This window comes from Parambassis ranga, chromosome 17 (genome assembly GCF_900634625.1).
Source record: "Parambassis ranga chromosome 17, fParRan2.1, whole genome shotgun sequence".
Lineage (NCBI taxonomy): Eukaryota > Metazoa > Chordata > Actinopteri > Ambassidae > Parambassis > Parambassis ranga.
Genome location: NC_041037.1, coordinates 5,972,505 through 5,997,699, shown reverse-complemented (window position 1 = coordinate 5,997,699; position 25,195 = coordinate 5,972,505). Strand labels below are relative to the sequence as shown.

The window sequence follows — 25,195 nt, the reverse complement described above, 5'->3', positions numbered from 1 at the left end:
CTTTGTGAGTTCCTGTGCGTTGGCCAGATTGTCCACAGCGATGGCCAAGAAGACATTCAGCAGGGTGTCTGTCATGACGGCAGTCAGAGGCAAACACGCCAAAAATTCAAACAGACTTTAAATCATGACAATATATTACATTTGGATCTATTTTCTGGCTTTTCAGGGTTTTCAATCACATCTGGAGAGCTGCCTCAAGTGTCAAACGACCTCCGGCATCAATTCCTCGCATGTGTGACATACATGGAAACAGAAAGTCAATCTAACCTGAATATTTCTGATATATACTTTCATAAAACTACATTTCAGACAGATGATTTGACATTCATTCTATTGTTATAGTACTTCTCAGTTTTAGATGTTACATAAAAGGTAATCATCTAGGACATTTGTCATAAATGGGAATATTTTTAATCTGTAGTATTGCTGCTTTTATCTGAAAAACCGATCTTGGTTACATCAGAGCTCTCTGACCACTTCTGAGGTCGAGAAGGATACAGTTTCCAATCAGTGTGAGTACGATGAAGTAGATGGATGACCACATGCCGTACTGCACGCCTCCCTGCGAGCGAATCCCGTTATACATCACCTCGTTCCAGTCCTCACCAGTCAAAATCTGTAGGAGGCGAATTCACAGAATATTTAGCATAAATAATTACATTGCTCACCCTGGATTCAACAGAACATTGGTCTAAAAATACACCAAACAGGAGACAGATCCCCTGTCTGCCAACTGGTTCACAATGTAGCATTATAAATGGCAGCGAGATAATAATTGCTATGTGTGCTGATCAAAACACTCTTTTTCAGAGCAGTTGGTTTTGTAGCAGATCTGATGTGGACTTGTTCACGTTTCCCTTGTCTGATATTCATGTGCGCATATGTGTGCATGAATGTGTGGGATGATAACGGAGGCAGGGGGGTGGAGAGCGAGTGAGCAGAGTTGTTTAATCTGCGCCTGGGGTGAGAAATATCCCAGGGTGCAATGTGTCATGGAGAGCAGGCAGAATGAGGGGATCTGTGGGAGCCAAACCTGAAACACTGTCATGATGGCAGCTGGAAACGTGTCAAAGTTGGTGGGAGTGTAATCTTCAAAGATGAACCTAGAGGGAAGGCAGATAGAAAGCAGGGTCAGATATGACCAAGGAGGAAGAATAGGAGGAAGGAGGAGGAGGAGGATGCAGATCTATTTTCATTCGGACGTATCATTTCCTCTCCTCTTCATCAAAAGGAGCCATTGAGGAAACTGTTGGGCGCAGAGTCCGTTTTCAAACTGCAGCACGATCAGATACGTAGGTGAAAATATCAGTGAAATCAAAACCAGAGCAGAGATTTATTTGTGCTTACCTCCCTCCAAAAAGCTGCATCCCCAGCAGAGCAAAGACCACAATGAAGAGGAAGAGGAGGAACAGCAGGCTGATGATGGACTTCATGGAACTCATAAGGGACACCACTAGGTTCCTGAGAGAGGCCCAGTATCTGGAAATAAAGCATGCTTTGCATCTTTAGCTGTGCTACAACCCGAGCTGACAGGTCCAGGTTTTTGAGGTAATTGTCTCGTTGTCCCACTTACTTGGTGATCTTAAAAATCCTCAGGAGTCTCAGTGCCCTCAGTACACTGATGCCAAATGACATGCCAGGTCTGAAGAAGCCCCAGACCACCTCAAAGATGCTGCCGACAATGACCTGCAAACGTCAGACATATAAAATCATGTCCTGTGGACAGCATCTCCAACTTCATCAGCAGCTGTGTTAGCTTCACCATTAGCTAAACAGAGACATGAAGGACCTCACCCCACAGTCAAAGCAGTTGAACGATGAATGGAAGTAGAGCCGGAATCCCAGGCCGTATATTTTCAGAAACATCTCAGCCAGAAACAGCCCCAGGAACACAAACTCTGCATAGTCTAGAGGTCGGTGGGGGAAAACGTTAAAAAGCTGATTTTTCAGTAAGAATGAGGTTATTAAAATCCCAGAGGACACTCACAGAGGAAGATGGTCAGCCAGTCAGGCTGGTTGTGGTGGACGATGGCCACACAAATGGTGTTAAGAGCGACCAGACTGAGAACCATCAAGTAGAAGGTGTCTGTCTTCACCATGCGGCGGATAGAGATTCGCAACATGCGCTCTTTACGTCGTAGGTAGGCCGCCGGGCCACGGCGCCCACTGCGGAAGTTCATCCTCGATCGTGACATGCCTGAAGGAGACAGATGTTACAAATATTTCGGTGAAATACAAGATGACCCCAAAAAAAAGGAGGTCAAGAAAAAACTGAACAGACTAAAATGTTCTTCACTCACTGTCTGTGTATTTGTTGTCCCCCGGAGCTCCTCTCCGTGCACCAGTCTTCTTACTCGCTCTCTTCAGCACTAAAAGTTTTCAGAAGAACTCTTCAGATTTTAAATTAGTCGGACAACTTCTTCAAAAACTAATTACCCATTAACTGATAAACTGGACAGTTTTTGGTTAATGTTACCTTTCGATGAGTGCTAGCAAACGCTGAGACACTCACTGAAACCTTAGTAGGAGGCAACAGTACATGAATTGCATATTATTTATGATAAAGGAGGACATATGAGGAGGAGCTACAGCAGCTCATCTGTTGGACGACCCCCACCATCTATCCATGCAAGCAAGAGCTGCACTTGTCGAGATGCTCTGACCCAGTCGTCATAATCTGACATAAACTTTTAAGAAGAAAATGTTCACTAGTGGACATTAGTTATCTGTATATAATAATAATATTATTACAGTATACACAATAATATATTTTGAATGTGTATAAGTGTTGACTGGAAATAGTTTAAGCTATAAGCGGGTGTGTGAACGTACCATCTAACGGTGATCTCCCAGAACTTTTATTCTCTTCTGCAAGCATTACTTCCTCTGTAATACAGTAAAACAAGAGATTACACACAAAAGTACTACATGCATTTATAGAAAAGACAATCAGACATAGAAAATAAACATTTCAGGGCGGTATTGTTCAGGATGTTTGCAGGAACTGAGGCCAAGTGGATGCAGCTCTAAGAGGCCGCAGTGACCTTCTTTAAAGACAGAGCTCTTATTCTCTCTTACATTCTCGCTGTATCTCTCTTTTCTCCCCCTCTTCCCACACGCTCCCACATAAATATGCACAGCAGCTCTCTCTCACGCACACACACACGTGCATGTAAACACACAAACACACACAAATTCTCATGCACGCATATACATGTGCACAAATGTAAGTCAGTGAGTCAGTATCACCTTTTCCTCACCCTCAGCTTGCGTGGGAGACCAGCGATGTAGATTGCCATTACAGAACTACAGTGTTTGTGCAACTCAACTTAGCTACTCTACTGTAGGTCTAAAACTCAGAGTATCTGTAGCAGAACAATCGCTTTTCCAATCCAAGAGGATAAAAGGACGCATATTTAATAAATCACCGGTCAGTTTATGGAATACTTAATTCTGTATACTGCCAAAATCAAATATTCATATGTTTCTTGTGCACAACATGGGTGCTTGTCCGTGTAGATTACTTTGATCCAAGGTTTGCAGATTTCTCTCTAGGACTAAAAAACACTTGGTCAAAATATAGCTGAACCACTTAAGATATCTCTTAAGATATCAATTAACATATCTCTCTCCAAAACTGCGCAACTTACATCAAAACTGTTTATCTAAAGGGAATGAGCAGCACTGTAGGCCATTTTAAAAGGAATTGTCCGACACTTTGACATCACTCCGACAACAGAGAAAAGCCAATTAGCCAAGCTTGGTGGAAATACTAAATAAAGCTTCAACAGCTACACTGGCTCTGTCTAAATGCCACATCTATATTGTAGCTTGTGTGTTTAATATGTGCAAAAGTGACGTGTAAAGACACCTATTCAGGTTATGTGCAGGAGGATTTACAGATCTTTGTGTCATCTGAGCATGATCAGATTGGACACGTGGTTGAGAAACCCCTTAACAGTGATAGCATTGTCCATTAGGTGTTGGTTGAGTCGCTGACACCCGCCTGCTCCCTCAGTGTAACATAAGAAGTGAATTTGGTCTGCTGCCCAGTACCTGCCCTGTCTATCCAGGCTCGGTAGCCATTCAGCTCTCTTTCCACCTGCTGCTGCCGACGAAGTTTCATGAAAGCCCTCCGGTTCTCCACCCTCTCTCTCTCCTTAGCAAATTCTCTGAAAACAAAGAGAGAGAGAGAGATATGAAAACCATGTGTAACACAGACACCGAGCCAGAAACACCCATCAAACAGGATGAGAAGCACTCACCCAGACAAGACTCCCAACACCAGGTTCAAGACAAAGAAGGAGCCGATGATGATGAGAGGAATGAAGTACATCCAGTTCCACGTTATACCCAAGGCATCGTTGGTCTGAAATCCAGAACATGTGTGTTATTGTTAACACCCTGCTGCAGTGAGTGAGATGCCCTGTGGCTCATTTGCTGACTGCAGCTCACATTGTAGAGAACGGCTGTCCATCCCTCCATGGTGATACACTGGAAGACAGTGAGAACAGCAAACAAGATGTTGTCGAACTGAGTGATGCCGTCGTTGGGGCCGATCCAGGTGTCGTTGCAGTCGTACTTCTCTGGACACTTCCTCACGCCGCACGCAAACGCCAGTTCTGATGAGTCAACAGTCTCGTTGTCTACAGGGATAAAACAAAATGATGACATCCACTCTGAACTACAATTCCTGTCTTGTATAAAAGTACTTTTATATGTATGGAGGACTGAGGAACTCAGGGTTGGGCTGCTGTTTACGTATTCAGGTTTCATGTCTTGATCCATCTCCAAGTTACGATGGGCGATGACAGTAAATGCTATGGTGTGGCGTGTGATTACAGTGTAGTTGTTGACTAATTAAACAGCCGCTAAATCAGCCAACTCTAATAATACCTCACTGCTACTGTAATCTATGAAGGCCGCAGTTTCTCAAACAAAGATGTTCACACCCTTTGAGTAAACCACACATTCAGTATTACCTGCTGGTGAATCAGTCACACTCACAAACAATCCAAAAACAAAGCCTGAAGATTCTCTTTGTAATAAAAGCAGGTGTTCAAGCCAAAATCTCAAACTGATGGATAAAATAACACATTTATTTTTCTTGATTCAACATTTTGACACTGTTTTAGAAAGAATCTGATGCCATGCGTATGGATGTTACCGAGAATGTCGTCTGACGGCAGGCAGGTTTGGTGAAGCTTCCCGCTGTAGAACTCCAGGCCGATGATGGCAAACATGAGGATGGCGAAGAACAAGAGAAGGCCGATCTGGAGCAGCGGGATCATGGCCTTAATGATGGACTTCAGCACGATCTGCAGGCCTGAGAGCATTGACAGGGAACAAGACATGCTGTCAACTTATACAGGATTAAAAGGAGAAATATTTTCCAGCACCTTGCAGCTGTAGTAAATGAGTATTTATCCATATCCAGCCAATGTTCATTAATAAGTCGACCCTGTTGGCATGCTGGTGCAGTCATGTCCGACTCGCGGTGTGTTTTGGGGGTGGGCTCGATAAGAAAACAGACACACACTCTGACTTATTTTTACATCACTCCACCTCTCACCATGTAATTCTACAGTGCAGATCTTTCTTTCCATTCCCATCTCCCATCCAGCCAGGCAGCTTATCTTACTGCCTTTCTGTATATGCAGAATTTCTTGTGAAAGAAATGCCATCAAGTTCAAGCACTTATCCAAAATTAAAAGTGTTTTCAATGACTTTCAAGCACTAATGCGGAACTCTGTAACCAGTGCTTATGTAGATATACACTGTCCTGCCATCCTTTGAACGAGTACATGTAAAATCTCTGGGCTGCAACTTCTTTTCACGGAAGCCAGGAAAATGTAAGTTTGTAAGTGACATGTTGTAACATGTTGTAACATGTGCAGTGTTATGATTGTTTCCTAAACTGTATCAAGTAAATGGGCTTAATCATCACAAAACAGCAGCAGAAAACAAAAGTTAAAGGTCTCATGGGTCTGTAGCTGCTTATTGCAGAGTTGATAATGAGATCAACAAACCATGCTGTTTAAATACCATCATCGGCCTTATGCTGTATAAACTACACAAAATGTGTCTATGATAGTAGAAAACAAGTGAAAACATTAACCTAAAAGAGGTCTCATGGAAAAATGCTCACTTTTCTTTTCTTTCTTAGTTATTGATCGGTAACTAACTCACTGGGGATCCCGGAGACGAGTTTGAGAGGTCGCAGCACTCGCACAGCCCTCAGGGTCCGAAGGTCGACTGGGATGTTCATGTGGGCACCAGCAGTGGCCAGAATCCTGGTGGGCACCCACACGCATATTATAAACAGACATTAGTGTAGATACAGTCATTTTATGATATATGTATTTTTTTTGTAAAGAATAACAGCTATCATTATTTGTAATGGCCTAAAAAAGAGAAAGACATTTGGGTTAAAATACAGAGTATGCAACAGGGACATATAAAAAGGAACATCCATTAGCAGCTAAATCTGGTACAAAACCTCTCTTCCCTTTTCCTGATATTAATGGTTTTTGTCCGTGGTGACTGAAAAACTGAATTCAAAAATAGACAAACAGGTGACAAATGGATGGACCTGAAGGACGGCCATTCATTTATCAAGGAAAAAAAAAGGTATGAAGTAAACTCATATTATGCCATGCAGGGAACTGTACAGCCGTCGAGCGGTACAGTATATTCATTTAGTGTAGCAGACTTGCATGGTGAGAGACAAAGAATGCACAGCCACATACACCTGGCAGGCATCTCTACTCACAATCGCCCACGCACACATTGATGTCCCTCCACCCACACACAAACACTGGAAAACAGCATCAGGAGCGACGAACAGGCAACGTCTCACCAACCTGAGCTCTCATCTGGATGCGCTCTTATAGGAATGGCAGACCAAGCTTCATTTTCAACAACGAAAATACAAAAACAAAGCAATAACCCATGACAAAAATGATCAGCTCAGTTTTAAACATTAGTGCTTTCACTAACAGAATGGCAAATATCCTAATGTTCACTGGCTAAGAATCAGCACACAATCATTATTATTTTCCAGGTTTTTGTTATGCCTCTTTTGTACACAAATACAAAACTTATAAAATCTTTGGACAGTGCTGGGAAGTGTGGGGGAGGGTATATGTGTGTGTGTGTGTGAGCAGGGGGTAGAAAGCACATGGCAGAAACTCAAGTGTAAACCCACGCAGAATCTCTCCTGAAAGCAGTGGGAAGGAGAGAGGCCAAGTGAGTGAGTGAATGAGTGAGACCCTGCTCACACTGATGCAGATAAATCTGAAAATGTCTTTCAAAGTGCTGAAAGCCTCACCGTCCAAAACACACCGCGCTCAGAGCCTTTCCTAAAAGGTAATGGACAGAACAGAACCTTGCACAGGATGACTGAGAGAGCTGGTGTTACAATCAATACACAATCTGAAACACAACAACAAAAAAAAAAAACACCTTCACGGTGTAGACAGGAAGGCTCACTGAGCTGAGCAGAAGGTTAGTGTCCATCTGCACTAATCATAACCTAAAGGTGTAGGCTATGTATTACTATGTGAACAGCATAAATAAGACGGTGGGGCTGGACTCAGATTTAACCTCACAACACTTTTTAGTCACTTTTTTAAAATTTATATTTTTCATAATGACCTCACAGACAATTTAAGAAGGTGGATTGTTGCTGACAAATAATGTTCCCTTAGTATTACGAAGGCACTTGAAGCACAGAGCAAGAATTTCCTATAAGGACGCATAACAGTTTGAAATGATATCCACTTCCTGTATTCTGAGTGGGTTTAAAGTGTTTTTAATGTTATGTGGATGGAGAAAAATGTATTTGTTTTATACAGCCTTATTTAAACTAGTTGGCGGTGGTGCCAGTGAAAGGTAGTTTCTAGATCCGCTGCTGCTCAGACAGAGACAGGTTTCAAACAAAGCTCCTGATTTCTGTCTGAAAGGCAATTTTATTCTCATTCAGCAGACAAATGACTGACAGCTAAAAGAAGCGATCAGAGGTCTTGCAAATATATTTCTTCCATTGATGGCAATAGGACTCAGGTCCTGTTGAGTCCTGTGCTGACACAGACGCAGGTTGAGTCTTTACAACCACCAAAATAACTCACAACCAAAAGATCTGTGGCAAAACGTCTACCAGTAAGTCTCATATTTATGTGATAGCATGCTAAATTAATAAACATAGCACCTGTTTGTACCTGTGTTTAAGTGTACTCCATTACAAATACCAAGTGTGCTTACAACAGGAGACAATGTTATGTGCCAGAGAAGAGAAAACACAACAAATCCCTTAAATGAGCATTTCTAGATTAGCACCTCTGTCAATTTAAATACACCAAACCATGTAAATCTATGTAGGTGTGAGAGACTACAGTTACATTTTGTGCATGTGTCAAAAGTGTCATTTCCACTGACACAGCAGCAGCCATAGATGTCCTGCATTTACTTGTTTACACCATGGCAATAACACACAATCACCATCGGCCATCCGATTAAAGTAAATGAATCAAAATGACAAATAATAAACACCAAAAGACATGTCTTTTCTGTAATTGTGTGGCACTGTGGGCATGCCAACACATCACCGTTACAGAGTGTAGTTATCAGCAGTAATTGGTTTTAGTGAGCATGTAAACGTACTGTGTGTGTGTGTGTGTGTGTGTGTGTGTGTGTGTGTGTGTGTGTGTGTGTGTGTGTGTGTCAGACAAAGAGATGACACAGCGAGAGACACTGAGACAGAGAGGGAGCACAGGAGTGGGAGTCTGTGGAAATAGCCTTCAAACCAAACACACTGAACAGAGGCAGGCAGCAGCTCGGCTCCTTCAAGGCTGCACTTTGAGCACAACAAATCAGCAGAGGCTCCTTCAAAATTAAAGCAAATATTCTGTCTGCTTGTGGCAGCCCGTGAATCATCACACACACACACACACACACATACAGAGGTCATTTTCTTCTGTTTAGTGTAGAAATTTGTTTTCCTGAAGAAATTCACTGAAACAATCAGCACTGATATGACCCAACAATTTTTAGTATTCATCTTGCAATATCAGAATAATTGCACAGCACACTCATAGTGTTGCACAGACAATTTTCCTCTAACCCCTGTGGGATGATAAAATATCATTGAATAAATCCAGAAACTGTTTAGGACTCTGTGAAGAAGTCCTAAAGGGTTTAAAAGCTTTCCGTGTGCACTTCAGTCCTGATTCAAAGCATGGAGCAGAATAATGACTGGATGGCACAGACCTCTCTACAACCCAGTGTGGATCAAAATTGACTATTAACTCTGGACTCTTATTGGTCTCTGTGTCACCCATGCATTCAAACTGAAACAAAGAGGTCTTGTGTCTGTTGTGTTGTCACAGATAGATTGGTGCTTGTGAAGACATCAGGTTATACACTTCCCGACCACTTTTCTTTGTTTTGATTTGGTGTCAGATTAGAAAACAACAACCTTCATGTTGCCCCTGCACATGTGTCCCAGCTCTGTTACAATCCTGCAGTGAGTTTGTGTTCACGCTGAGCAGCTAATCTCTTCCTCGTAGGCTCTTCAAGTGAAGCACTGTTGCACAGCATTGTACCAAACTGGCTCTGGAGAGGCTGAATTCATTACATGCGCACAGAATGCAGACTCTCCCACACACCTCCACCTACACGAAGCACACCACCAAAAAAACTACACTAATCAGCAGCATCACGTTGCTCACCATTACAGCACAGCCCTACAGATGGTAACGCGCAGCTGAATCAACATTAACATAATGCATCAGCAAATTAATGGCTTTGAATTAAATCTGGGAAAAACATAAACCATACATCTAATGGCAACATTAATACTCTTCTGTTGAACTGGGATTGCATAAAAAGAGGCATGTATTCATTATTAGTCATGGAAAAAAAATAGTTGGGCATATGTTTTCCACAAGAAAACCCACCTGGGACTGCAGGCTATTGTTTATACGGTTCAATTATGACAGCCAAATTAGAGATGAGATCACTGCACCCCCACTTTTAAGCACAATGCCACAAATTACATGATGCTCTTAATTCCTGAGAGTCACTGACATTGTTAGAAGCAACGGAACACCTACTGACTGCCACAAAAAGATACTTTACACAGAAAAATAAATCACACGTACCAGGTTCAAACTGAATCTAAATGCAGAGGTAAGGTGAAAGCTATCAGCAAATGTGTGTTCGTGTTATCCAATCAAAAGCAAGCAGTAGGTCTATTCATACAAACTGGACGCATGGAGAAATATGCAAGTTATCAGTACTGAAAATCTTTTTTATGCTAACCAGCTCGTGCTGCTCTTCAGTTGTAATCTTCCATTTCTATTTTGAGCACATTGTCTGTTCACACCGAATAATATGACAACATAAAGTGAAGTACAGATAGCATACTGACAACTGGCAAAAGTTTGTGTGTGAAACAATGGAGGTTTATCTCCGTCAGCGGTCGCCATCTTGGCGGAAGGGGAGCGACCGCGAACCAATTTTTTCAACCACTGAAAATGGCTGCCGTGGAACAGCAACTTTACACATGTGTGTATAATAATGGCATGTTTGATGAGAAGCAGCGTTACCCTGTCAAACTTCACACACACACACACACACTGCACAGCTGCACTGGAGTACCAACAGAAGCATGCAAAATAAGAACCAATATTTCATTATTTTATTGTAAAACTAAGAGAGAGATAAGTTGGATGTGTGTGATCTCACATTACTTCTCATATATTAGCAAGCAAATGTAATTTAGTTCAGTTATGCCTGGCGATTAGTAGATGGTAATATTTTGTAACAACACATCTCTTCATAAGAAAAACTTTGAATCAACATAGTTGTAACGAACTTTGATCTATGGCGTTAAAGTGACTGAAGTGAAATCACAATAACACGACGGAGGCTGGACCAGGCAGGTGTTTGTCCAATTTGTACCGTTATGTGGGTAAATGCACTGAAAATGGCCGATAGGGTGGAGATGTTAATTGGTTAATGTGGCCGTGCATGTATGACTTTTCTCACTCCTGTGTGTATGTCTTTGTGCCAGATGGCTAATGAATCACCCAACTCCCACCCAGTTATTCATCCTTTCTAAAGAGCAACCATTTTAGCGTCACATTATACAAGAGGGACATCAGACTGAGGCAACAAAGGAAACCTGATTTGTTTCATGCATCATGACGGGAAACTGACACATCCTCGCAGACATATGTGTGCAGACTGGAGTCAATGTCATTAGGTGTGATGAGGGAGTTGTCAGAACTAATCTACCAACTGGAGGGCAACAGGTTCGTTGGCAGCAGTCTATACCTGCCGCCTCAGAAATGGAGCAACAAGCACACAGAAGTCAGTCGGGACAGATTTCACTGCTAATCAAAGCATCCAGTCCACCTGTGCCAATTTGCTTGCCGCAGGATATAATTGACCATTTTAGGAATCCCATTGATTTAAATTGGATTGTGGGTAAGTTGATCTAGCTGTGGTGCTTTTTGCTACACACTCCTCACTCAGATTAAGGGTTTTAATTGAGCACAGTGTCCCAGCAGATTTGCTTCTAGCAATTCATTAATATGAAATGGAATGAATGCCGCCAGCGCTGGCCCAGTGGCCTCGATTTTATTCCCAGCTGGCCTCTATGACACATGTGTGTTTTCTTTTAAGTCTGACTTACTTGTACTGTGCCACCAGAGTGAGAGAGAGAGTCTGAACGTGTGTGAGTGTGTATGTGTGTGTGTGAAAGTCAGGGAAGCAGCATATGTGCTACCAGAAAATGTGTCAGATAGGTGGCAGGAAATCAGGTCGTCCAGCCGCAGCTGGAATTGGCAACACAGAAGAAGATCTGTGGGCCGCAGAAAGTACACCGGCGACTCTGTACTGTAAGTGACATGATTTCATCTGCAACACAGGAGCCTAACTTCCACTGTTCAGCCTACACAAACCACAGAAATGCCTCATTCTTAAATATATAACACAACATATCATGAAAATACTTCTTTTTTTTCTGACCAGCACTGGTGTCTCTGTTCACCGCACTGCAATGTTCTCAGTGGGAGGCAGCACTGCATGTGTCAGTTGTGAACATAGAAGAGATGGGATCAAAACGATTAACCAGAGAAACGTCGTCCGTTAGTCTGCTGTTGTTACTCTGGGAGAGAAATTCAGACAGTTTACTAAAGTTTAAAAGAACAATATAAGCACAAGTATCCAGATGTTAGTAAAATGTCCATTATTTTTTAATCTGAGTTATGATCAATCACAGAATTCTGTCTGTTATTTGTGACACAGTTGTGATTACAACCATAACCAACCAAGAACCATGTCTTATTCACTGAAATAGGTATTTTGTATAGAAGATTTTTTCACTCATTTTTGTGTCCTGGACCTCAACCCCTGAGTCAAGTCTAGGTAGTAAAGCATTAATACTGATGTGTTAGCGGCATTTTGTTGTAGTAATCCGGATTACGAGCACATAATAGCAGCCCTGGTATGTTGTGTAAGAAACTGCTAAAGCTACCCTCCCCCACATTTTCTCTTGACATCATGCGGCTCCGTCTGGAGTGACGCAAACTCTATACGTCCTTTTTACATTGTACCACACAGTCATACGACACAAGGCCTGTAACACCACACTTTGACATGTTCCCCTTGAACCTCAGCAGAATCACAAACTGTGAATTTGTCCAGTAATGCAAGAAAAAATAAACTTTTGGTTCAATTCTGTGTAAAGAAAGAAACAACAACATGTCTGTTATGTTTGCGTTTGCTCTAATTTGTGTATTATATAGTTACATGATATGCAACATGTGCCTGAAGTGGTGTGCTACACACAGTTCTATGTGATGCTGTGTGCAGAGCTCGTAAAATGTGAGGAGAGGAATTCAATAAAAATCGTATGTGGGTGAAATACAGGTTTGGTGATGATGATTATATGCTGCTCCTTACTAGCACTGTAGCGTAGTCAAAGTCTTCAGAATAATGAGGCAGTAAAATAAAACAAGCCTGTTACTTTATTTCAGCCATTTAATGAGGAACTGAAAGCAAAGATGATTTGTAGGATGCCTAATGAGATAATTTTTCCCACTGAAGTAATCAGTGTTGTTCAGAATGGGTTATTAAAACCGTCTAAACACCTTAACCTTGTAGAAATCTGTCAACAACACAGCTGCTGAGCGCAGAGGCCGGCACTAACTGGTCTGCAAACGTGATGCTGATGTCCCTTTTATGTAAGAGAGAGAGAAGAGAGAGACACTGAGAAAAAGAAAGATGTGGGTGTCAGATTGAAATGAGATGTCAACATGCCAACAGCAATCTTCCCTGCTTGTTGAATGTTGTACACTTAGCCCCTAAACTTCATACCAGCGCTAACAATTGTTACCTGCTGCACTAATAAGTCTTGTAGGAAATAAATGGCGCCTTTCCATCTTTCTACCCTTTGTTCTCCTCCATTGCATCCACTCCTTCTGTGCCTTTGCGTAACATCTCCAGCAATGCATTCACATTTAATTCACAGAGGTCTTGGGGGCGAACCAAAGCAGGTTTTAGACACAACTGCCAATCCACTTATCCACCCACCTATCTCTGACTGCAGAGCCCAACCGTGCCATGGAAACACACATTTTCCTCCATTTATGTGTTTTCCTGTGGAAGTGCGTAAAATGTATGTGCCATTAGAGACAACAATAATCAGGACCAGCCAACGGAGGTCAACTATTTCATAAAAGTCAGCAGCGGCAGCACGTGCGCAAATATGGAAAAAAAACGCGTTGACACAAGCAGCAACACATGCATGAAGGCACCAACACAACTTCACAATCAGTGTCTGAAATTAATCTTTTGGTCCACCGGCCACAGCCTGGTAAACTAAAAATTAAATCTGTCAGAATTAATTGCAGAATGCAGTCAAACTTTTTTCACTCTCATACATCACTGTGGAGGCTGTAATGTAAATCACCACAGAGATTAAAATCTAAAGAGTGAGAGGAGGCAAACTCACACATGCTGTGCTCCATGTCCGAATCAAGCATTATCTGTGTGCCAATACTACCATAACTTATTACTGTGTCTCACACACATATATGTTCAATAAAGCCTGGACTTTACCACCATCACAGCTGGATTCATGTGTTTGACCAATCAGCATTACATCTGGATGAAGCAGTGACCTGCGGGGCGTAGAAATAAGACCTTGTTGTTTCTACATTTCAGCAGTGCTGTTGAGTCAAAGGACTCAGTGATTTAGTAACACTTATTTGGCACTCGTGTCACTTCATTTTTTTCCAAAGACAAGTTGTGAAGTGGGCGGAGCTATTTCAGTCCCATGTCCCATTCATTTTACTGAATGAAGTAATAGCGCCTGCTAAAATGCATTTTCTAAAGATAGTAAGTCTTCCAAAGAGTGTTTTTTAAGCAACAAGGTGAAGTGAAGACATAAAAACCTTAAGCTATACTTGAACCACAACTTCATCTCACCAACACACATCCAGTCATACATTTTTAATGAATACCGAGACAAATAATACCAACGTGTGAACACACCAGGCAAATCCAAAATCATTTAGAGAAACAGAATTCAGCATTATGACAGACGGCTGTCACTCACCCACTCAGCACGACTATGAAGTCCATGACGTTCCAGCCATTCCTCAGATAAGAACCTTTATGGAAAACAAAACCAAGCGCCAGCAGCTTGATGCCCGCCTCGAAGCAGAATATCCCAATAAAGTACGGCTCAGTCTTCTCCTGTAGGGGTAAATACACACTGCAGGTGAGCGGATGAGCTACAGCAATACAGTCATGGACAATGTCTCAGCTAAAACCTGTACAGGTTCTACTGTAAATATATATATGTATTCCCCCAAAATAAGATCCCCTGATGATTCACCTGAAGGGACAGGACCCACTTTTATGGGTAAAATGACACCTTCAGAGATTTAATTAGTAATTCTTGTAACTTCACCCATTTTCAAAAACTTAAAAGAGAAAGAAACAGATTTCTTTTTGTTGATATTGGACATTTTCCAACCAGCAGATTACAGTTTCTAAACAACAAGTCAATCTGGTTTGTTTGTTTCTCCTCAGGCATCCACAGCTCTAAAACCTGTGTGTGTGTGTGTGTGTGTGCTGAGGATGTTAAAAACCGATTCTTTTTGTCCTCACCAGTCTCTTTGCCATGGGGGTTTTATCCTCTCCAGGGAGGTGCTGCTCCAAGGCCAGGACTACACAGTTAGCGGTGATGGTTGCGAGGATCATATACTCAAATGGTGTAAAGGCCATGAGGTTAAGGAAAATTCTTTCATCACGACAGAACAAAACTGATAAACACTAAGATACATCCAGAAAACAGAGAGAAACATCCAAAGCAAGAACATTTATATTAAAATATAAGCCATAATTTTTCATGTCTTGAGGCATCATCATCACCCCTAACTCTCTCCCTCCCATATTGTTTTTTTTTTTGTTTTGTTTTGTTTTGGAAAACTCCCGGAACATTTTAAAGATGTGGTTTAGCGCAGGGTAAAAACAAAGAAACAACAAAAGATGGATGGATGATTCGATGACAGTTGAATTATGGCATGGTTCATATTCTCTGCTATTCGAAGCAATCTGTTAGAGAGATTGCTGTATCCATGGCAACCTGCTTTAAAAAGTGCTTTTCATGAAGAGAAAGAGAGCAGGTTAGGGAGGGAACGAGAGCAATGTGAAGTCACCTTGGCCTGAGTGGTCTAACTGCACAAACTACAGCGCACAGTTCTCATGGCTCCTTTCACTGCCAGCAGCAGAGTACACTGTGTGCATTATACAGCCTGTTTCCATGTGTCACTGAATAAAAGCACCCTATAGGCTCCATAATTAGTTCATAATTAGCTGGCTGGAAGTGTTGTCACATTAAAATCGGGTGAACATCACATTAAACACTTTTTCTTTGCCATCTTCTGACATTTGTCTGTTAAATAAAGGTGCAGATGAATGGAAATAATCAGCAGTCAGACCTGAACTATTTATGAAATGTCCTTTAAAATCATCACACATCAGTGATCTTAAACTCTCAAAGCTGCCTGCTGTAATCTGTTAAATCCTTCTACAAATGTGGAATATGCCTGATGAGTGTTTGTGCACTGACTGTACAGGTCTGAGGACTTTATGTAACATTTACATCCAAATGTTTTCTGTAATCTTCTGTAGTAACTGAATATGTGTATATGTCCTGGCTCTGAGGGTGCATCACAGCCTGTGTACATGTATTCACCATGTCCGTGTCTGACTATATGTGCCCCGACACTTGTGACTTTCAGTCCCGCCGAGCTCCCATGAGGTGAGTGCTCGTCTGTATTAATTTTCCTGTCTTGACTGAAATGGGGTCACTGACTCACAGAGGAGTGCCGTGATGGGGGCCTCTGAGACCCACACTGACTCACATTGACAAGTCCAAATTGTTGCCATTGAAAGTGGTTGAAAATAGCTAAAAGTGGGAAATACTTAATAAATCGCACCCACTCGGCTCCTAACTGTTACCATGCACACCGATCATTATGCAGTTCTGAAACCATTTACACCAAGTCGCACTCACTCCTCACTTCCTAAGCATCTACAGTCTTACATTTGTTTCATTGTAAAAGTCAGTGGACACATTATATGGTTTAGGGAAAAAATTGATCAATAAGCAAAATGTATGGCTGCAACATAAAAAACTGATTTACTGATTACTTGTTGATTTATCTACCACAGACACATTTCACTGGTGAAACTAATGCCAGTAAAATACTGTATTTTTATAGAATATACTGTAGATTTGAATTACATTATAAATCTGTAAATTAATGTAGTTTATTATTGAATACCACTGTACATTTCCAACATTTATCCTGTATTGTAGGGAAAATGTTGAAAAGAAATGCCTCAATCTAAAGCCACATGTGTGCATGCATGTTCAAGCGACTTGTTCTGTACAACTAACAGTTCGACAGTCCTAAAATAATCATTTTAGAATCACAACTAGGAAACTGGAACAAGAACCAAACTAAAACAAACGCTCACTGTCATCCACATATGTGTGTATGTGAAATGAGCTAACATACAGATACACATTTTCTTTTGTCAATAGTGTTATGTTAGACATTAACTAATGGACCTGATGGATTACAAAACTAAGCAGGGAATTAGGCAGCCTGCTTGTAGGTCATTATGAGGTGATCTTAAAATCTACAGCACACACTTAAAGAGCAAATCCCTACACTTTTATTGGACTTAGCTATTAAGATGGACGTGGTCTCAATAAAAGTGAACTTTGGTCTACGGCCGGCCAGTGGACGGGGATTTCTTGCAGCCATGTGCGATCGAAGAAGCGCTTGGTGCTAATAACGCCTATAAAGTACCATGAATGTGATTTGCACTCACAGTCTGGGAACTTATGGGTCTCACCCAGTCACCACTCTGACATGTGCTGCTTTTACAGCCCACAATCCAACGCAGTACTACTGGCCAGCTCTCTCCCACATACCTCTGCCTCTGTGATACCGACAGTCACATTACACGTGCTGCCAATGGCCAGCTAGTCTTGACCACTAGCCCCACTCCCACACACCCACAGAGCCTGTGGTTAGGTAACAGTGGGAGACTGGCATGTTTCACTGGAGGGGGTGTAAGACAGGAGGAACTGTGGGTAGATATGGCAACTGAGCAATGCTGCTGAACAAACTTAACTGAGATAAATAGGAATAAGTAGGCATGCATGTTTTGTTTTCTGATTGTGCATACATGAAGACAAATGAGTACCCTGTCAGCTCTGCAGAAGTTCAAGAAACAGTTGGCCAGCGTTAGAGGAGGAAGCGGAGAGTTGCTGCCTGGTGGATTTGAACTGACACCTACTCATGGCCAGGTTCATATTCCAATGAGCACTAAGGCATCAGAGATGTGCCTACATGCCACCCCCACAGTGAGCAGAGCTGCTTCTAATGATCACCACATGCTAACTCTCCGTCTTCTGCCAGCAATGGAGCGAATGGAGCCAACAGATGAATAAATAAAAGTTACATAGCCGAAATGATGAATATGGTAAATTCAACAAAAAAAAAGGACAAATGGCTGAAAAATGGTCATTCAAGCTGGAAACCATCATGCAGATAAGCAACTGTGCAAAAAGGATGAAGTCATGCAAAACACACACAGAGACAGGATGGAGCAGTGCGCAGGAGCAGAAGGTCGCTGTCCAAGGTGCTGAACTGACAGCAGAAGCACCGATAACTTCTAACATGTGTCTTTATGTAAGGATATGGCCACTCTATGATTCGCCTGGCGTATTTCCTAATGATGTTGTCTTCTGCAAATATAAAGAGCGACCTGTTGACGGTGAGGCAGTTCTGCCGGTGGGGGACGGGGTTGTACAGAGCCATGGTCCGGGCCCGCTGCGCCTTGGCTTGCTTCATGGAAGCCGTCAGTGCTGCTGCCGCCGCGTCCTGCCCGTCTCCCCCGCGTTCCAAGTCGCCATCCCCGGAGTCCACCGTAGTGGGAGCGGACTCGTCTCCAAACCGAGCCATTCTAAAAAATAAATAAATAAATAAATAAACAAGAGAGAAAGATGAGGAGACGACCGGCTTTGGAGTGTTTAAGTAAAAGAGAGCAGCGTCTAAAAAAAAAAAACATCCACCTTCAATCCTCTGACAGTTTTACGAGATTCCTCCCAAAAAGTTACACCTTCCTCTCACTCCATATCCACAAAGAAGAGAAATATCATTCAGCTGACTGGTGAAAAATTTCCATGTAGTTATTACTGCTTCAGGTGCTGTTATCCATCTGTTTGACGGCGCGTAAAAATCAGCTCGGAACAACTTTTAACGTGCGCGCGTCTCTAAACTCGAGCAACAGAAGAGAAGAGAGAAAAATCCACCGATAATATATCTTGTAGTTTTTTTGTTTTTGTTTTTTTTGACCAACATCCACGCTCGTTCTGATCAGGCAAACCGGCAGCTACGTGACCAAACACTACTCTGTTCTCATCAGACGGACACATCCGAGGGGAAGTGTTCCCAAACTTTACGCATCTTCTCGCCGCGGTAAACTTGGAGAGAGAGAGGGAAGAGCTCGTGTGAAAGGAAGCCCGAATAGCTAGAACAGTCACCTACAAGAAAAAAAAATATCAGCCAGGAGCAGCAGCCCCCTCCCACAGCACACAGACAGAAGCCTACTATTTCATGGCGATTTCAAAATTCCACTGAATGAACACTGTTGGGGAGGAGGGACATATATGTTGTTACCATAGCAATTAGAGTTTGTTGGGGAAGGACAAAAACATTGTTTTTTTTTTCCTTAAAAAAACATTATATACAGTAGGCTGTGTGGGTATGTGCTTCAGAAAAACAATTATGTAAAGATGTTTGTGGGTTGAAAATGGCTGTGAAGAAAGCAGACAATGCACAGATATTGATAACAGCTGTGTGGATGTAAGTAAAAGAAAATACAGCAAAGAAATACAGGAGCTGGTCCTCCATTAAAACACTCTGACAGAGAGCATTGTCATATTTTCATTAATGGAGACAGTCTTGCACTATTAAAACATTTAAAAACTGGGCCATTGTGCTAATATTGGAGTAAAAGTCAGGAGTAAAAATAGAGCATGAAATAGATCTTAGGGCTGCTCCCTTTTTGAGGGGAAGCAGAGGAAAGCAGGGTCTTTTTCGCACTCAGTGCCACAAGTGAGACCTCATTAGGCAACTGGGCTCTCTCGCTCCATCTGCCGCTACCCTCCCCTCCCCACAGTCTCCTAAAGATGACCACTTCAGCCCCCACAGACGTGATATCATTCAGCCGAGGCTTGTTTCATGCCCGGAGCTGCAGTTTGTCACAATTAAAATCAGCATTAGTATCCCCAGAAATATCACGCTCTGGCTGCTGAATGACAGATGCAGCAGCACAATGCAGGTATCACAGTGTGTAGACAGGCTCATAGATGGGTTGGGGGGGGGGGGGGGGGTTGTGAAAGCAAAGCCAAGAGAGAGTGACACATTCATCCTTGGCAAACATGGCAAAATCTGGGGGAGAGGGGAAAAATGATTTAACAGCATCTATGAATAAGTTCTTCACTGAGCTCCAAACAAACTCAGCCATGACTCCTCTTCCTAATCTGCATGAAGCAGGCGGGTGTGTCACTTCATGCAAAGCAGGGCAGCAACAAAAGGCGACACTGACCCATCCAGAGCAGAATGTAAAAACAGCAGGACAATAAACAGCATGTAAGCGTTACAGACTGACAAAAAATATCTATCCAAAATTCATTTACACATTTTATGAAAAACATCTTTATAAATATAAACATCTCCTTGTATGTCACCCAACAAAAATATTTGTCCATCTCTGCAAACACTACATATCTCTCTCTCTTTCTCTCTTTCTGTCTCCAGCTCTCTCTTTGCTGTTGTTACCATAGCGACATAGCTCTCTTGAATTCCTGCTCCATTCTTTTCATTTCTGCCAACAAAAGCCATGTTGCACAATAGAGCAACCTCATCCTACAGAAATCTGTTTCTCCCAAGACACACACACACCTCCTCATGAGCAGGGTCACCGGACATGTTCGAAGAGGAAACTAACATGGCCTCTGTGCGGGAGCTACTCTACACTGATGAGCAGGTGTAGTCTGTTGCTTTAGGAGTGTTTGGCTTTTGTTCGGAGCCTACTCGAAGACATCCAAAAATATCAGTGTAAACAGCACAATAACTAAATTTGTCAAGGCCCAAGCAAAACTTTGAATGAGATGAACGTAGCTGAATAAGTGGGATCACACCGGCTTCTGCATTTATGTTCAAGTTGAAGAAGAAAAACACACACACATAGGGGGGAAGACGGATGAAGTGAGGCTGCAGGTGACATGCGCTGTGAGTTAAAACGTTAATAGGCGTACTTTGTGCCAGAACTCTGAAGAGCATTTATATAATTGCAGACAGGCTTTCACCCAACATTGACTGGAGTGGTTTTAGCATTTTATTTTTCTCTCTGTTCCCTAGCAACAGACATCCTCTAATACTGAGTTATGTCAGTTTGATTCGACCAATAACTGCAGTTTATAACCGTACAGACTGGCCATGACACTGTGTTTATTTTGAAATAAATTTAAATTTATCAGAGCTGGATATTTGTGGCAAAATAGCTTAAATATGCTAAATGTCCACAGATTAATCTAAAGGTTTCCCCATTGTCACTGATTAGTTATACAGAAAGAAAAGGCCTATCATTCAATAATGATTTATTTTATCTTTATAAAAGCCATTTAGCATTTTCAGGTTAAGCTAAACAATGACGAAACTCCACAGTTCAGCTCTGATGGCATCATGTGCTGCCTGCTTGCTGCTTCTCTACTCTGAATCCCTAGCATCCCCTAATGGACAAATAAGCACAATGCATGCACACAATCATAATCAACACATGTTAAAATATTTGCCATTACTTTAGATAAACAAGCACGAAATACCTGAATGTGGAGAATAAGGAAGTTTAAATGTGACATAATATAATGACGTTTACATTTCCGGTAAAAAGGACATGGAGTGGGCTTAACAGGGGAGGGGAGAGACATCAGAGGATGGAGGAAAGAGTAGGAGGTATAGGGAGGAGGCTTGCTGGCAGGTTGGAGGTTACACTGATGGAGTACCACTCTATATTCAAGTGGCGGGAAGCTGACAATCAGAGTGATGCGGCTTCAAGAGTTCACAAGTTCACAGGCAAGCACCCTGAGCCGTGTCATTAATAACACTAAAGCATCTGATTACAGTAAAGCGCAGCCAACAATGCTACACTAGCATTACAGCAAACAACATCAAATCAACGGATGAAAGTGTCGGGGACTGATTTGGTGATTCACTGGTCAAATACTGGCAGCTGAGGCTTACTGTATGTAGTGCTGCTATGGAGCACCTTTTAAACAGGCACTCTGTATCTGAGCAACAAAACAATAATACTGTGTGTTATACTTTACAGTTGGCTTAAACCTGTTGACCTCATGTTGCCATCGAATGCAGCCTGAGTTCTAGAGGAGAAAAAAGACTGCTGGTCACAAAACACACATGTGAAGTAAAGGAAGGTTTAAAGGTTGTGCATGAAGCCTCAATAAGAATACATTTAGCAGGTTTAATGGGAGATAAAAAGAAATTTTGGTGAGAAACATGTGAATTGCCACCTTTACAACTGCACAATTCTCCACCAAGAGGAAAAAAAAACACATCTGTATGTAAGTTTTTGTACTTACGTACGACCACCTACTGAGGACTACATGTGACTCTTTACATGAAAAATCCTCGCCATGTTCCTCTGCCAGCTGCTGAAAGCAAGTTACACATCGTCCTAATGACAATAAAACATCGCAGCTATTGATTAGTGCTTTTTTAAGGGAAGTATCTGTTCACAGCAGTAAAAGCAGGTATAATTACTACACTGTATGATTGCTACCACCCCTTCTCCATTCAGCAGCCTGGTTGTTAATATGCATGCTCACTCTGTGGCATGTCTTATTAGCACCCATGAATGGAATGAGGACATCATTAAGCCTTCAGATTAAGCCCACAGGCTTAAACGAATGTTTACTGAAATGTTTGAATCACATGTCTGATCCATATATTTGTAAACCTTTGTGCCTCCAATAATGTTCAGGTTGAGAAGTTATACTGCAGATCTCATATGTGTGTTCTTTCATCCTCCTCCATGGAGATTTGTCATCTTTACACGTACAATTTAAAAGGATTCCTTTGACTCTGAATCTCTTTTATACTTACTCCCACTCCTTCCGGCGGGCTTGCGGCGTGCTCTGTATTTTGTGAGCCTGGTGGGCCATGATGATGTCCTTCTGCTCCACGAGTCCCCCGCGTCGCCGCAGCATGCCATGTGGGCTCAGAGACCCTGAGCCCTGATCGGACGAGCCATCTTCCTGTTGACCACAAGGCACATCGAAGCTGGCCGCTCGCGGGGGGAGCTGCAGGTACTCAGGGACAGAATGAGGGACCTGCAGGGAGCAGGAGCGAGCTCCATGTGCCAGGCCAGGACGAGGGGTGGGGCTTGGCGTTCTCCAGGCCTCAGGCTCGGGGAGAGACAGGGAGGACTGGACGCGTGTCTGTCCAGCCCGGCTGCAGTTGGCTGGAGAGTTGAGGCCGCGCGTAAGGGAGAGGGACTGATCTGAACTGGTGAACATCTCTACGGAGGTCGGTAGATGACAGCTTCAGCATAATGCTGCACATGGAGAAAAGAGACAGAAGATAATAGATGAAAGGGAGCAAAACAATGAAGCATTGCTCTGAAAATATCATCCTGCCATCCTGCTTGTGTCCACACAGGCAGTGTGGGAGCAATCTGATCCACACATCCCTGCTCAGACGGTGACCTAACCAGTGTCACCAGCAGCTCAGGGTCACAACAACAACATCTAACCAGCAGACCTGACCACCATGATGATGTGGTCTCACCCTACTTTACTGCCATCATTAGGCTAAAAATTGTAACTTCCATTATTCTGGATTATGACTGCTATATTCAGTCATCAAAATGATTTAATTGAACCTTTATGCCTTAATTTATGTGATTTCCGACCACTCTGTGGCAGAGAGAGGAGCTTAAAACTCATATTATCATCATGAACAATTAGTAAAAATAGAAAACCATTGTTTACACAACAGGCAAATGCTGTGGAACATTTATTTGAAATGAATGTGTTTATTCACAGTTTAAATAACTGCTACATTTCAAATGAAGGAAAAAGGGTTTATGAAACAGACAAAACACAGAAGAAGAACTGTGGGTGTCTTTTCCTACGGTGCGAACTCAATTCAGAGCGGATGTCACCTCGTTCTCCTTGTAATGATCTGCCAGAAGGATCCTAGTTCATATGATTGGATGAATAAAAGCTTTGAACCAGCAGCTATGCAAAAATAGCATCAGTAATCATACAGGTGGGAGGAATAAGACTGAAAAAATAATTAGACGTTTTCTTTTTAGTGTTAATTTCGCATGTTTTCTTCACTGAACGCATAAATCTGTATCCTGCTACTGCCCAGTTAAGCATGTGTCTGTGTGAGACACAAAGACAGTGAAATATGGGGGGGATGAGGTGGCAAATCTGGAAAACAAGCAAGCAAGTTTTTTTTTTGTGTGTGTGGTGAGACAGTCAGAGACAGACGAAACAAGGCTGTTTCCACTAAGCCGGAGCTGAAAGGAAGATGACTGAATGTGGAGGAGCTGAAGCAAAAGGCACGGTGACTCACTCATCAGCAGCAGGGCTCCTTCAGACATGAACTGGACACAGTCTGAGTTGAGCTCTGCCCTTGAACGCAGCTCAGCACCCGTCTGAAAGCCCCGACTGAGGCACCAAGGTCAGCGCACACATTTACAGGGGCGTCTTCATCACAATGTGTGTGTGTGTGTGTGTGTGTGTGCTCATGGGTGGACTGTATCTGATTTTGTATCTTTTGTGTTATCAGACAGTTTTTAGAAGCAGATCAATGGGGAGGAGATTCAGTGTCAAAGCACTTGCATCAACACCAAGGCACACCTTGGAAAAAAAAAAAGAAGCAAAAGTGGGATGATAGACGGGTGATAGGGTGGATCCATGACACAAACACTGGACTGCTGTGGAGATAAACATCAATAAGTCTGTCTTTTAAGTTAAAATCACTTGTAGTGGAGATGCTCTTCAAGCCATTTTAAATTCAAATTTCAGCTCCTGGCTATGTGATCTCCTACGCTTTAATTAGTGCAACCACCACTGTAGAGTCTGCACTGGAACAACAGTGCAGCCCCCCTTCTCTCTCTAATTTGAGCCCGTCAGCTGCAATCGCTTTAGAAATGCATTAACTAGCCTGTTAGCAGGTAATGCTAATTAAGCTGCTGTTTCTGAATTGATGTGGAGTTAAGTGCACAAAGCAAGTGCGGAAAGAAATAGAAGGAGGGGGGGAAGCAACAGTCATAACAAGTAGAAACAGACGAGCTAAAAATACACACAAGCAAGAGGAAGAGGATCAATTCAGCATCCTGCACGACAGAGTATCAATTAAAGTGAATGATTTATGGATCTGACAGCTTTACCTTGAGGTGACGCGTGATCCGGAGCCGCGGTGGATCAGGTGGATCCTGGATTCAGCCCTCTCTCTCTCTTACACACATTCACACACTCCCAAGTCCAAGTTTAGTGGTTTGA

General features: G+C 42.4%; 1 protein-coding gene across 1 annotated transcript in view; it reads right to left on the bottom strand.

The window, feature by feature from the left end:
* Positions 1–23,197, bottom strand: part of LOC114449953 (voltage-dependent R-type calcium channel subunit alpha-1E-like) — a 37,801-nt gene extending 14,604 nt beyond the window's left edge. The window contains exons 1-18 of the mRNA XM_028427838.1: positions 22,785–23,197; positions 18,298–18,561; positions 15,184–15,289; positions 14,627–14,766; positions 6,190–6,293; positions 5,168–5,326; positions 4,456–4,646; positions 4,266–4,369; positions 4,057–4,172; positions 2,833–2,886; positions 2,301–2,369; positions 1,988–2,197; positions 1,795–1,907; positions 1,574–1,686; positions 1,348–1,479; positions 1,034–1,103; positions 499–616; positions 1–68 (exon numbers count right to left, since the gene is read on the bottom strand). Of these exons, the coding sequence (XP_028283639.1) occupies positions 1–68; positions 499–616; positions 1,034–1,103; positions 1,348–1,479; positions 1,574–1,686; positions 1,795–1,907; positions 1,988–2,197; positions 2,301–2,369; positions 2,833–2,886; positions 4,057–4,172; positions 4,266–4,369; positions 4,456–4,646; positions 5,168–5,326; positions 6,190–6,293; positions 14,627–14,766; positions 15,184–15,289; positions 18,298–18,561; positions 22,785–23,197 (2,544 nt within the window). The remainder of the gene's footprint in view (positions 69–498; positions 617–1,033; positions 1,104–1,347; positions 1,480–1,573; positions 1,687–1,794; positions 1,908–1,987; positions 2,198–2,300; positions 2,370–2,832; positions 2,887–4,056; positions 4,173–4,265; positions 4,370–4,455; positions 4,647–5,167; positions 5,327–6,189; positions 6,294–14,626; positions 14,767–15,183; positions 15,290–18,297; positions 18,562–22,784) is intronic.
* Between the last annotated feature and the right edge of the window lie 1,998 nt (positions 23,198–25,195).